This window comes from Branchiostoma floridae, chromosome 9, assembly GCF_000003815.2.
Source record: "Branchiostoma floridae strain S238N-H82 chromosome 9, Bfl_VNyyK, whole genome shotgun sequence".
In the NCBI taxonomy this organism is placed as follows: Eukaryota; Metazoa; Chordata; class Leptocardii; order Amphioxiformes; family Branchiostomatidae; genus Branchiostoma; species Branchiostoma floridae.
Genome location: NC_049987.1, coordinates 2,977,637 through 2,992,346, shown reverse-complemented (window position 1 = coordinate 2,992,346; position 14,710 = coordinate 2,977,637). Strand labels below are relative to the sequence as shown.

The following is a 14,710-nucleotide window of genomic DNA, read 5'->3' as shown; positions in this document are numbered from 1 at the left end:
TTTTTTGCGAGAGTGCTGGGAGATTTTTGTAGTTTTCTTTGGGAAACATTTTTCGTATAACGATCAGTATGTTTCGAGAAACTGATTATATGCTTTCTCTGTGTCTGTTTCGTTTAATACGTCGCTCCATACTATTTCTGATAGGGATTGTGTAAATTTCTGAATGTTAGTTGTGTTAACTTGGCGATAAGATATTTTGTCTGCCTGTCTGACTGGCTCGTTTAATTCGGATGAAAGGAATATTGGAAAGTGATCTGATATGTCAGTGATGAGGATGCCAACCTTGATATTGTTGCTACCTGAGTTTGTATAAATGTTGTCTATTAAGGTGGCAGAGTAAGGTGTAATTCTGGTAGGTCTGCATATAAGTGGGTAGAAGCCAGATGAGAACATTTCATTTATATGATCAGTAGTGGGTTGGTTAGTATTGTTTAATAGATTAATATTGAAATCACCAATAATATAACAAGAACATTTCATTTATATGATCAGTAGTGGGTGGTTAGTATGTTAAATAGATTAATATTGAAATCACCAATAATATAACAAGTCGCTCTTTCCCTATTAATATTGTTTATAGATTCCTTTATGGATATGCTCTTTGTGCCTGTGACATCGATAACAAATTCAAGGTCACCTCGTTCTTGATGATACATGTCGTTTCTAATGTATAGTGACACACCCCCTCCAGATCTATTCTTTCTGCAGTGGTGTATGCTGTTATAACCAGGTATACTATAATTTTCCGCGATATTTTCTGTTAGCCATGTTTCTGTTAATGCAATAACTGTAAAATGTTGGTGCAGGGAAGAGATATATTCATTCATTTCATCAAAATGGCATGGTAGGCTTCGTACATTTAAGTGGAACAAGGATAGAGTGTTACAACAGGGTGTGCTACAAGATTTATTAAAGGATTCAACAGTATGATATTGGGAAGTTGTATTTATAGAAGTGTAAAAGTCATTCAGAAAGTTAGTATCAGGATCCAGTGGGGAGATTTGTGACCCATTATCTAAATTATTCAGGTCACATGGATTAAAAATCAAGGTGCTAGGTTGTGGGGGGTTTGAGTTCATGTTGGGTGGTTAAGGGTTATTTGACTTAGCTCAAATTCCGTGTCTTCAGTGTCTGGAGTCGGCTCTAGTGCGCCTGCGATCTGCTCCTCCCTCTCCAGGTGGGTGGACAATAAGTTTGTCAAATTTCAGGTACGCGATGTTTCCACGTTCACGTGCAGCTTTCATTTCCGGGATCAGTTCCTTCCTCTTCTGTCTCACCTTCTCGGAAAAATCCTCGTTCATGTAGATAGTGCTTCCTTTCAGATACTTTGCTCGTTTGATGATTGTGTCCTTGTCCTTGAATCTTAGCAGTTTCGCTACGATTGGGCGCGGTCGTCCTCCGTCCTGAAAACGTCCGTTCCTGTGCGCTCTTTCTATTTCTATCTGTTTTGGATCTAGCTTCAGTTTTTCCTTGAGTAGATCCCTTACTTTCTGCTCACACTGGTCCCAAGTCTCGTCCTTCGTGTCAGCGACTCCGTCAATCAATATATTATTTCTTCGCGATTGATTTTCAAGGTAGTCAACTTTGGTGTCGTTTGCGGTGATGTCTTTCTTGAGTAGGGTTATTTCTGTTTCTATGTCCTCTACCTTTTGTACATGTCGATATAGGTTGAGTTTGTTGTCGTCGATTTCCTTTTGTGAGAAGTGAAGGCTGTCCTTAATCTCTTGAACTTCCCGTATAATGTTGTCCATTCTCTTGTGTGTTGACTCCATAATCGTGTCCAGGAATGATTTGAAGTTCCTCTCTTGTAGTTCTAGTAGTTCTTTGACAACTGACAGAGATACAGAATCGTCTTCGGAAGTGTTGCCTTTTCTTGGTGCCATTCTGCCGGGGGGGGGGGGGTACTGAAATGACAAGAGATACTCTCGGCAGCGACGAGCTGGTGATAAATCACCACAAACAAACACAGACTGTGTAAAAAATCAGTGTAAATGTTGCAGAGAGAGAAACCTACCGGCGGGGGCTCCAACTAAGGGAGCCCGCTGCGGTGTTTCCGCTGGCGAGAAAGTGGCGTCCTTTGTTGTTGCCCGGATACAGCGTCCTTTGTTGTCTGGGAGACCAGGTTTTTCCGTCCAATATCTCCGCCCAGATTCGTCAAACGTCCAATTTTCTCATACAGAATAAGCCTTAAGACATTCAACTTTCAGATTCTGGTATGATTTATGGACGATGGCAAGATTTTAGGACAGAATTTTACAATATATGATAAAGATGAGAGCTCAGGCAAAAGCAGCTGCCGCCATCTTGGACCGTTGTAAAACACCAACTCATTCCTACATGCCACCGTCTGTTACCTCCCCAACCGAAGACAAGTACCCATTTTACGCCTGGTAGCTAGGAGTAAGGCTTAGGTCACATTTCCAAACCTGGGCCCGGCCGGGATGTTTTAAGAAACAAAAAAAATTAAAATGTATACCTAGAAATATACACATATTATGCCCATGAATCTTATTTTGATGTCTTTTATATCATTCTTTTCGCTCCCGAAAGCTGCACGGCCGGACCCCGGTTTGGAAATGTGACCTAAGGCTAAGGCTAACGGCACATTTCCATAAAGGGGGGCCCCAAACCCTTTTCCGTAGAGCGTAATCGGCGGTTTTAATTCTACGTACTCCGTAGCGGGACCGCTCGAATTCAGCGTACAGCGTAATCGGTGCATTTTACGTCGAGCGATATTGGCCCCTTTAATTTCACGTATTACGTAGAAGCTAACTGGATTTTACCGTAAAACGTAATTCATATGAATTGTTCGTAAAACCTAATCAAAATTTCATAAACTTAACTAGTCTACCGGCAACTTTTACCCGCGAAAATGGAGGAAATTGCATTTCAAAGGGTCCAGATTTCAAAATTTCGCCGGACTTTCCTTGCGATGGCTCACCCCTTCGGCATTGGACATGGTGAAAATATGTTGCGGGAGCGTCGCCTCCCAACTAGTAGAAATTTATTTACCGAACTTAGCTTAGTTAACAAGCAAAATGTGCCCCCAGGAAATGGAATTTCAGAGGGTCAAGATTTCAACTTTTCTTCGGGCGGCCATTGGGCTTCCGGCGAATTGGGCCTCTGGCGCTCACGACCCATCCGGCGCTCGTCGCCCTCAAAAACTTTTCTCTGACAGAAATGTCATTACATTGAGCATATAGTCTGCCAGCAAGATTCGTCCCTCAACATGCAGGAAATGGTGTTTCAGAGGGTACAAATTTCCAAATTTTCCCGTACCTACCTTCCGACAGTTCGTGCTTTTGGCACTCGAAATCTGAAAATGATGTTTAGGAGCGTTGCATGTGAATTTCTAATTGAAACGTCATTTAACTTAGCTTAGTCTGTGAGCAAAATTTGCCATTCAAAATGCATACAATGGCATTTCAGATGGTTAAGCTTTAACAATGTTCCCGGGGGAGTATGCCCCCGGACCCCCCAAGATTGTTGGGCCTCTGCTTTCGGTGCTAGAACTTTAGTGCTGAAAATTATGTCACATAAGAAATTTGCTGTCGCCGCCTCTGGCTAGCAAGACTGATGCTTTTATATTGTCTAATTAAAGTTTGAATCTTGTTGACGAAATTATCAATTAAATCTCCTCTTCACACGTTCTGCCGTCGGCGGAGTTCAGCCAAAAGACAATAAAGATTTGCATAATGCATTATGAAACTTCGTAATTTAGCGTAGAGCGTAATAAAGCGTCCATAATTTAGCGTATTACGTAGCCGGCCCTCCCGAATTTAGCGTAGAGCGTTGTCGGTACCCCCCCCCCCCCCCTTGGGGCCCTCATAAAGGGGCCCGGCCGGGCAGCTTAGGCGAACGAAAAGTACAACATATCACACAACAAGAACACAAAACCTTACGAAAAATAATTCAACAGCATGCCTTGTGCATATTTATGGCCATAAACTTTAATTTTTCGTTTCCTTAAACAGCCCGACCGGGACCCGGTTAGGAAATGCGGTGTAGGCCTAAGAAAGGCCGTGCAATGTGCCTTTCCCAAGAACACAAGATAGGTGACATATAACAGGATTCAAACAAAAGACCACCGAGTTGTTCTGAGCGGAAAACTCGACCGTTGCCTCACGCGAACCCACCCAAGCTCAGTTTGGCACCGTATATGCATTTTTCGTGGAAAGAAAGGATGTTGTTTTCTCTAGTTCCTTTGAAGTAGAGATGGACCGTTGAACTTGGCAAGGTCAGGTCTCATACTGACGAGTCTCAGCTTGTCGGCTTGTCACTTATCAGACTCTTGTAGTCTTTACCCGACGGTTACTCTCAACTGTTTGGCAAGATCGTGTGGGCTATTTGGATAGAAACGTAGCGCTTGAATGTGTGTTTAATTTTCCCCTACTCTCGATGTTCTGAAATTAAATCTAGGGATGTCAGCTACCCATTCAATATGCTAGAGAAAGAGGGACGAGGAAAGGAGAGAAAAGGAAGGAAGAAAGAAAGAAAGAAAGAAAGAACATACATACATACATACATACATACATAATCATACTTGTTTTAACAAGTTGGAGCATTTACACAGTTTAACCTCCATAGTGTTCTATCCCTCATCAGTTCAACAAGGTCCCTGTCATGCAAACCAGTCTCTGTCTCAATAATGTTCTTAAGCGTGAGGCAAGGACGTCCTCGTCTCCTAGTTGCCTCTGGTGTCCAAAAAAGCAATTTTCTGGCTGGTTCACCGTGTCGAACAACATGTCCAGGAAGGCTTAGCCGGCGTCGCCTGACTTCAGTTGAAATAGATGGAAGAGTCCCGTACAGTTCTTTGTTGTATGTTCCCACCAAGGTTTGTTGTATACAGCACGTAACATCCTGGTGAAGGAACCATCCAGTTTCCTGGAAAGAAAGAAAGAAAGAAAGAAAGAAAGAAAGAAAGAAAGAAAGAAAGAAAGAAAGAAAGAAAGAAAGAAAGAAAGAAAGAAAGAAAGAAAGAAAGAAAGAAAGAAAGAAAGAAAGAAAGAAAGAAAGAAAGAAGGAAAGGGATGGAATGAGAAAAGGGGACGGAATGAAAGACAGAAAAAATTAGGAAAAAGAAGGAAGGCTGAAAGGAGGGATAAGAAAAGGAGAGAAAAAGATGGAGAAAAGGGGATGGAAATAAAGAAAGACAAAAGGAAAGAAAGAACTAAAAAGAAAAAGGAGAGGCAGAGAGATGAAGGGTGTAAAGAAAAAGAGAGGGAAGGGATAAGGAAAGAGAGAGACTACACAGACTACTTAGTACAGTATGTCTAAAATTCGATAGTGAGTACACTGCAGTTATATCAAATTTATCATCAATTTACATCAAACTTATCCTCATGTTTTTTTCCAGACCGATACTGCTCAAAGTATCATATACTGAACGAAACTTGGAGAGGTGTCCAAGTGAAAACCATTGAACTGCACGGACAACACCACTGTGACAACACCGAGGGGTTCCAGACCGCACGATGGTACAGGTTCATGGGGGAGGCAGGTACAGCCATGCCGACGGAACCGCCGCCGTTATCCCACCGCTGTGGCTCGGACGCCCCCGTCTGGATGAATGGTATCAACCCGACGTACGAAGACGGAGTGGTCGACCGCCAGGTCTGTGCACGGTTTCGAGGGAGAACGTGCAGCTGGAAGTGGAACATTCGCGTTAAGCGATGTCCCGAGGGATTTCTCATCTACAAGTTGAGACCTGTGAAAGCCTGTAGTCTGACGTATTGTGGCATAGGTAAGGAAATAATTATGTTTACCTTATGAGAGTGTTTACAACATGTGCCATGTATTGCATTGCCTGCAATTTCAATATACTAGTATATATAAAATGTGATAATATGCTATTCGTGTATGTATCTATTGTGTAGGTTCTGACAAAGAAAAACAATTTAATATCGCTCTTTTGGTTATGCTTAATTTTTGTGATTGTGTATGAAATATTATCAACATGCTCAACAGGTATTCAAAATATGACGGTTGATGACGTCGCCAGGCCTGCATCCAATGAGATTGAAGATGGCTCCGGTGCTTTGGACAAACGCGAAGAAGTTCCCGTGGCGAAAGGTACGTGATTACTTATTAACGTATAGGCTATCTAATTATACTTTTATCGTCATTGGAGTAGATCTTTTGGGTAAATAGATATGGGTGTACACTGTAGAGAGTTCGAAATGGGGTTGTCCATCTTGTTCCATTCACTCTATCCCTCTATTTCATTCAATGTCGCACATTCTGTGCGCCGATAGATATCATATCATATCCTATCCATGAATGGGTTATTAGACATTCATTCATTCATTCATTCATTCATTAATTCATTCATTCATTCATTCATTCATTCAATAGTAACTTATTAGATATCTCTAAGGTTGGTTCTTGGTTCTGTTTTTTTTAATCAAATATCGAAATTTTTCTTTGTTAACACATCACTGTAGATCCTAATGAGGAATACCCAAAACAGGCGATTTGGATTTTGAATCATTGCCACCAATTGATGATACAATGTAGAAAAGTTATTCTCTTAGTGTCGCACAAACTTACCGTCAGTTGTTGCACTATAAAGATCTATAAAAGGTTAATATCTCAATGTTTTACATGGTTTTACTTCTATTTTACAGTTCATCGCGCCTGTAACAACTACATTACTTTGGATGAGCCACAGAGAAGTGTACACTATCAAATAGACCCAAACACAGGCACAAGCACTCTTCTATGCGACAAGAGAAGCGAGGTGAAAAATGGGTCTTGGTATCGCTTCGTGGGGGAGGGGGGCGTTACAATGGCCACGGAACGCCCCCTATCGACTAATCGCTGCGGTACACACGCTCCTGTTTGGATGAGAGGACGGCATCCAAACGTAACTGATGGTGTTGTCACCCGAACAGTGTGTGCGTTTTGGGATGGCAACGATTGCAAGTGGTCATGGGAAATCAAAGTCTTGTCATGTCCCGGAGACTACTTCGTCTACAAGTTAAGAAAAGCAAAAGAGTGCCTTCTTGCCTACTGCACAACAGGTTAGGTTGCTAATTTTAACATTTCATTCCTATAATTTTATTCATGTATTTTATTCATGTGTTATTTTTTTTCTTTTGCGTTTTATGGCCCGTGTTTCATTTGTAAATTGTAATATATTGCACTCTTAGTCAAAGAACTACGTTTCTAACTTTTAACTTTACGGTGGTGTACTTAATTGTTTTCCAAAGCTTACAATTAACCACAAACGCAACATTTAGCCTAACTTCTTTGTGTTCAATGACGTGGCTTGTAGATTTTAACTTTAAAATAAAACAAGTGACCGTAGGTAACATAGTCTGTGACGTCGGTCTGGTATATGTTGGTTGTTTTGTCTCCTTTGGTGTGTGACGTTGTGCTTATATCCTATAATGATTCTTTTCATGGTGTTAGATATATCATTTTATTCAAACTTGCTTCATCCATACTGTAAATGAGTTCGGACAAGATGCTGAACGTATAAGTATATATGAAGACAGCATTATCATAATAAAAGTACCAACCATGTTCCTTTAAAACGTAAATGGCCATTGGCCCGCAGCTACATAAAATTGCCATAAATAGGTGATACTGTCATATTCAAAGTAGACCGAAGTTAACAAACATATCATGACCAGCTGGTCGCAGCTCTTCACAGATGTTGACATATTTTGAGCAAGGTGAACAACTGTCAACTTGTGTGAATGGTAAAATCATAATCCAACATATTTCGAGAAAGGTGACCAACCGTTAAAGCGGCCCTGGGCCAAAACACCGTAAGACGAACAAATTGTAGGTGTGATATTTTTATACATCCATAATAAAACCAGCAGCCGCGAAATAAAAACAACGTGCATCATCGTCAACCTCAGTACAGAGGACCTGCCAAACAACATACGTAACCGACAACGGGAACATGCAGATACAGATGCGAACGCGAATAACTTTGACGATCAGATGAAACCACGCATCTGCTTGCTATGTTTAACTATGGCAAGGCTCACACAAAGTGGCCCTGGACCAAAACACCGCAAGACGAACAAATTGTAGGGGTGTTATTTTTATACATCCATAATAAAACCAGCAGCCGCGAAATAAAAACAACGTGCATCATCGTCAACCTCAGTGCAAAGGACCTGCCAAACACTAAGGGAAACAGGTCAACTAACCTGCTAACAAGAAGATGCTTCTCAGCATACTACACCAGATCATCGGCCAGATACCGGCTGTCCTCGACGTTTCGTTCCTTAATCTGGGACGTCTCCACACCGGCGGAACAGCAGGGCAGACGTCTCTGTCCTGCTTCTGGCGTAGTCGTTCCATCTACTTCCAGCTCTTATCCTTCCTTCTCATCCATAAAACGCAGCTACACTTCTCCACCTCTTCGCTGACTGTCTTGGTAAGGTGTTTCAGCACTCTTCTCCTAATGTGCAAGTCCCTACATAGGCGCAGAAGGGATGCCCCTACAAATCCTCTTACTCCTACTTCAACCGGGTAGAGTTGGACCTTCCACCCCCTTTCTTCACACTGACTGACCAGCTGCTCGTACTTGAGCTTCTTCCTTTCGTGGGCTGCTTGAAGATTTTCCTCCCACGGAACAGTCATCTCAACTATTATTTACAACCGACTTCAGGTCCTCTGCCCACATCACAAGGTCCCGTCTCAACATCGTGTCGCAAATAACACTTGGGAAGTGGAGCTTCTTATCTAAGTCTACTGACATCTCCCAATTTCCTCTGCACAGTGGGCCTCCTCCTGTGTTGCTACTCATGGAAGCTGCTTCTCTGGGTTGTTGCCCTCCTCTTACAAAGTTGATGGGTTGTAAAGGAGTCTCTGTTCCTGTAGTTTTCCTTCTTGCTTCTTCCAGAGTTATAGCTATCTGTCTTAGTGCTTTGTTGTGTCGCCAAGTATACCGGCCCTGCTGTAGAGCAATCCTGCAATCAGACAAGATATGTTTCAGGTTGGCTCGTTCCGCACCACACAGCTGGCAGGACTCTTCATTCTTGTACCACCGGGTAAGGTTCTGAGGGCTAGGGAGTACATCATACACAGCTCGTATGAGGAAACTGAGTCTGAAATCCTGCATGGACCACAGGTCACCCCACGAGAGACTCCTTCCTACTGCTCCCTCCCAGTTCAACCACGCACCCTGCTGACTCTGGTCAACAGCTGCCACTTTCCTCTTCTCCTCCTCCATCCTTCTCACTTCCTGTACCACCAGCTGTCGCTTTTCTCTGGGATTAGCACTCGACCATCTGTGCACTCTTTCTCCCCAGCCAAGACCTGACCTTCCCACCTGTACTGCACCCACAAGGTCTTTGTGCTGTAGTCTGGTTACTGCTAGATGGATGGTGTCCTTCACATTCCACTTTCTCCCAGTGTGGAAGTTCTTGTTGGCCGCTCTCACTGATGGGTCCTGAGACCCCTCTAACTCCAGGACTAGACGAGCTTTTTCCACCTTGTGCTCTTCTGAAATGGACATGAGTGGAAGGCTTAGCATGTTGTCCCCATACAGAGCAACTGCTGAAAGACATCGGGGAACACCGAGCCACTTGCGGAAGTATGTGTTCGCTTTCCTGTCAATCAGGTCCACTGTAGACATGGCGATATTGTAGGTTTTCAACGGCCACTTCAGTCTGGGGAAAAGTAGAAATTGGGTGCACCATATTTTTAACCTTCCTGGAAGTTCACAACTGTCAATGCGCTTCAGGCCGCTGATAGCCTGCTCAACTACCTCAGGTCCCCTCTCAGAGTCTTTCAGGTTACTTGTGCATAATCGACCCAGACTCTTGACTGGTTCTTCTTGGATTGTTGGTATGTTCTGACCGTTCACGGAGAAGGTCCTGTTGCTGAGCTTCCCTTTCAACAAAACAACATACGTATCCGACAACGGGAACATGCAGATACAGATGTGAACGCGAATAACTTTGACGATCAGATAAAATCACGCATCTGCTTGACAATATCAATTACGCCATGACCCACATACAGGGGATCTGGACCAATACACCGGACGACGAACATTTTGTAGGGGTGTTATTTTTATAACATCCATAATAAAACCAGCTGCTGCCGAAAGAAACCCACGTGCATCATCGTCAACCTCAGCACAGAGGACCTGCCAAACCTCATAGGATTCAGACAACGGGAACATGCAGATACAGATGCGAACGCGCGAAAACGTGACAAAACTAAAAGTCTGTCGCCAGAGGTAACCCTCTGGTCACAGACTAACATTACAACAGAATAAAGCAGTAAGCATTCTGAACGTTTTTTTTAACGTTTTTGCAATCATCACAGCCGGAGCACCAAACACGACAGTGCCTCCCCCTGCATCTTCCATGCCTGTTGACATATTGAGCGATGATGAGGATGACATGGGGCCAGGGGAGCCGTACATTGAAGGTGAGGGAAAAGACAGTTTTAATTTCTTTTTTTTTTTAATTAAAGGTTCACTGGTTCTTTCGGAATGATAATACCTGTGCATGGTTTCACTGGTTTCAAAAATCACTCGCTAACAAATTAGAAGCTTCACTATTCACAACCAAGATATTAATGAACTGTTAAAGCCGACATTTGGGACCGCATCTATAAGCAGCGCCACCTATAGCTGCAGTGCACTTTGATTTTGAACCTAGTACCTGTCGGTTTTGCCCTGAGAAAAAAAGACAGAAGGTCACTGGAACGTTGGCAGAGAGTTTATGACTTGGTTGTTGATGAAGATCCTTTTGTCCGGAGAGGGCAATGATTTCATGAAGGTTTAATCAGTTTCCTTCCCCAATCAGATGCACCCACAACTGAAAGTCCCGACGATGCAGAAGATGTAGGCTCTGGAGCACCTCAAACCCCAGGTGAGACCAGATATCCTTTTTAAACAAGACCCCCCCCCCCATTGCATGCACGTGTATAGCAATCTTCCTGCTCAGATATTACGATAAGCTATAAACCTTGTAAATAGTTGCTTAATCGAATGCCACGTACTTGTAGCGTTCTTCTTGCGTTGCCTTGGAAGTGGACTGTCGAATACGGGGGTACCCCTTGGTGTTCCTCTTTGGGTAGGTCACGGTGTATATTTGTTACCAGGTCCTGGGTTTATTTTAAGTCTGACTTAAATTCAACCTAGGCCTGGTGCCCGACAGGGCCCCAAAATACACAAGGCACGCCTGAAAGTGCAATAAAAAACAGCCCGTGACCCAAACCTTACAGAAGCAAACTCAAAGTATATACCGTATTCAGAAGCCATGTGTTGTCCATGTGTAAAACTTTATCACCTTATGCCAGTAAGGCTCACGCTTGCCCTAAATAATATCTCTTCTCCTCAATAGAACGTGAGGCTGGAACCTACCTGGTTCATTACAAAGGATGGAACTACTTCAAAGTACCCGTCATCGGCGAAATGACATCGGCAAACGTGCAGGCAGCCTGCGAGGCAGCCGGGTACGTGACACCATGTTCAGGGGACCGCGACTGCATGCATTCTTCGTCGGAGTGCGTCCTCACTGGGTTGGAAGACTGTAACAACCCGATGAAGGAAGTATCCCAAGAGCTGTGTGGTACAAAACCATACGGCTGTCCAAAGCTGCAGGGTGTCTACCAGTATATGAACACTTGGAAGGATGGTGCCGCGTGTGGAGTAGAGTTGAGAGATTGGTGTGCTATTGGTTCTGGATGGGAGAACAGATACGCCTTCTGTGCAACAGGTATTGTGATTTAAAATGATTTCATTCTATAGAAAATGTTAAGTTCTTTTCACAGCCTAAATTTCGGAATCAAACTGTACAGCTGATTTGCCAGCAGGAGGTTCTATCCATCTTAAATTATTGTTTTTAGGCGAAACGATGGCCGATGGCTAATTTTTTACTATTTCCATGTGTGTTATACATGTACCTCTTTTCAAGCAACAGAGCCTATTTTACAACTTTACTATAATATCAAGACCAGACGAAGGCCCTATAGCCCTCCGTTTGATAAATGTCTTTAATTTACAAACTTCGATCGGCAGAGTCGCAAATTCTGCTACACTGCAAAATTCACCAATTTTCCTTGGTCCTCTAGATGGATTTTCTTATATCTACTGGTCGTAATTTGTATTTTCTTTCAACTACGCACAAAGCAAGGTACAAGGATTACAACTATGTTTGTTGTTTATTGTTCTGTTGTAGACCGAAATGTTACAACCACTGCATCCCAGGCTACAACCGCTACACCCACCAAAGAGCCAAGTAAGTAAACATTAACAGCATTTGTCTCTATTCTAAACGGAACAACTTTGTTGAATACCAAGTTCTTTTTTTACGAGTAAGATTCTAGAAAACAACATGTCTTCCAAGGAGATGTTTTCAGGTACTCTTGGTTTTGTTTGTAAGTTGTTAAAGATAATGAAAAGAATTTCAAGTTAATGTTAAGAATTTCACACACACACACACACAAGCATATGTGTTAGGAACGAGAAAATCTTGTAGACATGGTCCAATTACAGATTTTCATTGATCTGATGCAAAACGCTTGTCAACATGCTATTTTCTGCTGCTAGGGAACTGCTGTGGTAAGATACTGCGACAGGCGAAGGAAGTAGTTGACCAGTCCAGCGGCTTTAGAGTTCCAGACGGCTGGACCATGTGTTACATAGACGAGCGAGACACCGACCACCACCTCACGAAGTGTCGGGACCTGCTTCAAGGAATTCCCGGTTACGAAGATGCAGAACAACTGCTCGCAGCCGGAGGAAACTTCGGGTGTTGGCACGGGACAACGGGTGACTCTCCCGGACCGGCTTTCGCAACGAATAACGTCATTGAGAACAGCTGTAAGGATGGCGTACAGCAGAAGACACCACTGAATTCGTGGAACGTCCGAACAACAACACTTGGCGTCTGTATAAAGGGCATCACTTGTGGTAAGTAAAGCATAAATACTGCTAAACCGAATGGAGCGTAACGTTACATTATTACCTGAAATTTGAAGAAAAAATCCTCCTTATTTAGCCCAGTGAAAGAAAGGATAACAGAAAGTATTTGACGTTAGACTTTTATCTTTATAAGTGCGGATTTCTCTGATAATAATTCTCGTCATCTAGCGTTATGTTATTGCGTGACTTAAATCGTCATTTTCAAACCATATATTATCTTGCGAAGCTGAGCGTTTCCATTAGTAAACCAATTCAACTAGATAACGATTCGGGATTATAGATTTTAACATCAAGTGAAATATGGTAAAAGAATGAAGTGTGCTTAATAATGAAATCATCATTCTGTTTTTTCTTCAACAGATGGAGCCCCAGAGACGACATTTCCTCCTCCTACACCTGTTGTATCGGATGATTTGCTGACTGAGGATGAGGATGATGTTGGGTCTGGGGAGCAGGACAACAAAGGTCAGATACAAGATAGCTACAACTACTTCAAATTCAACATTTTACACTGCATGTTGCTTTCATCAAAACTATGATCGATGGAAAGGATAATACAAGTCTTGTAGTTTGACTGGGTTCCTTCGTCTAACCTTACATCGTTTCTCAGATGTAACCACTACTGACGGTACAGAAGATGTTGGTTCCAAGGTACGTCACACCTCAATGGAGACACTACAGGTTCATTTTGCATAAAGCCACCCACCCACCCCCACCCCCATGGCATACATAGGTATACGTACTGCAATCTTTTAAACGCTACAATCTTTTAAAATTGATATTCCGTCTCCTCTACAGAACGGGAAGCGTCATACCTTGTTCATTACAAAGGATGGAACTACTACAAAGTACCTGTCATCGGAAAGATGACATCGGCAAACGTGAAGGCAGCCTGCGAGGCAGCGGGGTACGTGACACCGTGTACAGGGGGCAGCGATTGCCAGTATTCCTCGTCGGAGTGCGTCCTCACCGGGTTGAAACATTGTGGCCACCCGATGACGGAAGTATCCCAAGAGCTGTGTGGCACCACACCAACCGAATGTGCACAGATGCAAGGTGTTTATCAATACATGAACACCTGGAGTAAAGGCGCCGCTTGTGGCGTGGACTCAACTTGGTGTGCCGTTGGTTCAAAATGGGAGGACCGGTACGCCTTATGTGCAGGTATTTAGGATCTTTATTTTATGAAAAACACTGCAGTATGTTTTAAATTATTTTCAGTAGTACATATCCTGATACATCAGTTGTACATATAACGATACATCAGTAGTACAGTTACAGTAACTGTTACAGTAGTACTTAAATAATACAAAAATACATCAGTGATACAGTAGTACATTATAATGTTACATCAGTAGTACAGTAGTATTTATGATAATACATCTGTGGTATAGTAGTACCTATGATGATGCACCAGTAGTAAGGTAGTTCATAATGATGATAAGTCAGTAGATCAGCAATACTTATAATGATGCATCAGTACTACAGTAGTACATATAATGGTACATCAGTGGTACAGCAGTACTTATAATTTTACATCAGTAGTACTGCTGTAAAGTGGCATTTTCAGGCTCAATTTCAGAAGTATTATCAAAAGAGTACAAGGATTACATGTACAAATGTCTTTATTGTTTATTGCATATTATTATATGTTGTAGACTCCAACGCTTCAACCGCTGCACCCCAGACTACAACCACTACACCCCAGGTTACAACTACAGCTAGAGATTCAAGTAGGTAAAAATAGATTTCATATGACGCTGTCGTTGTAGTTTTATAAGCATTCCCTTGTAATTGTATCGT

General features: G+C 42.7%; 1 protein-coding gene across 1 annotated transcript in view; it reads left to right on the top strand.

The window, feature by feature from the left end:
- LOC118422971 overlaps positions 1-14,648 on the top strand; it is a 19,159-nt gene extending 4,511 nt beyond the window's left edge. The window contains exons 2-12 of the mRNA XM_035830857.1: positions 5,357-5,743; positions 5,968-6,072; positions 6,627-7,022; positions 10,300-10,404; positions 10,785-10,850; positions 11,325-11,699; positions 12,162-12,221; positions 12,533-12,895; positions 13,268-13,372; positions 13,706-14,071; positions 14,566-14,648. Of these exons, the coding sequence (XP_035686750.1) occupies positions 5,357-5,743; positions 5,968-6,072; positions 6,627-7,022; positions 10,300-10,404; positions 10,785-10,850; positions 11,325-11,699; positions 12,162-12,221; positions 12,533-12,895; positions 13,268-13,372; positions 13,706-14,071; positions 14,566-14,648 (2,411 nt within the window). The remainder of the gene's footprint in view (positions 1-5,356; positions 5,744-5,967; positions 6,073-6,626; positions 7,023-10,299; positions 10,405-10,784; positions 10,851-11,324; positions 11,700-12,161; positions 12,222-12,532; positions 12,896-13,267; positions 13,373-13,705; positions 14,072-14,565) is intronic.
- The last annotated feature ends 62 nt before the right edge of the window (positions 14,649-14,710 follow it).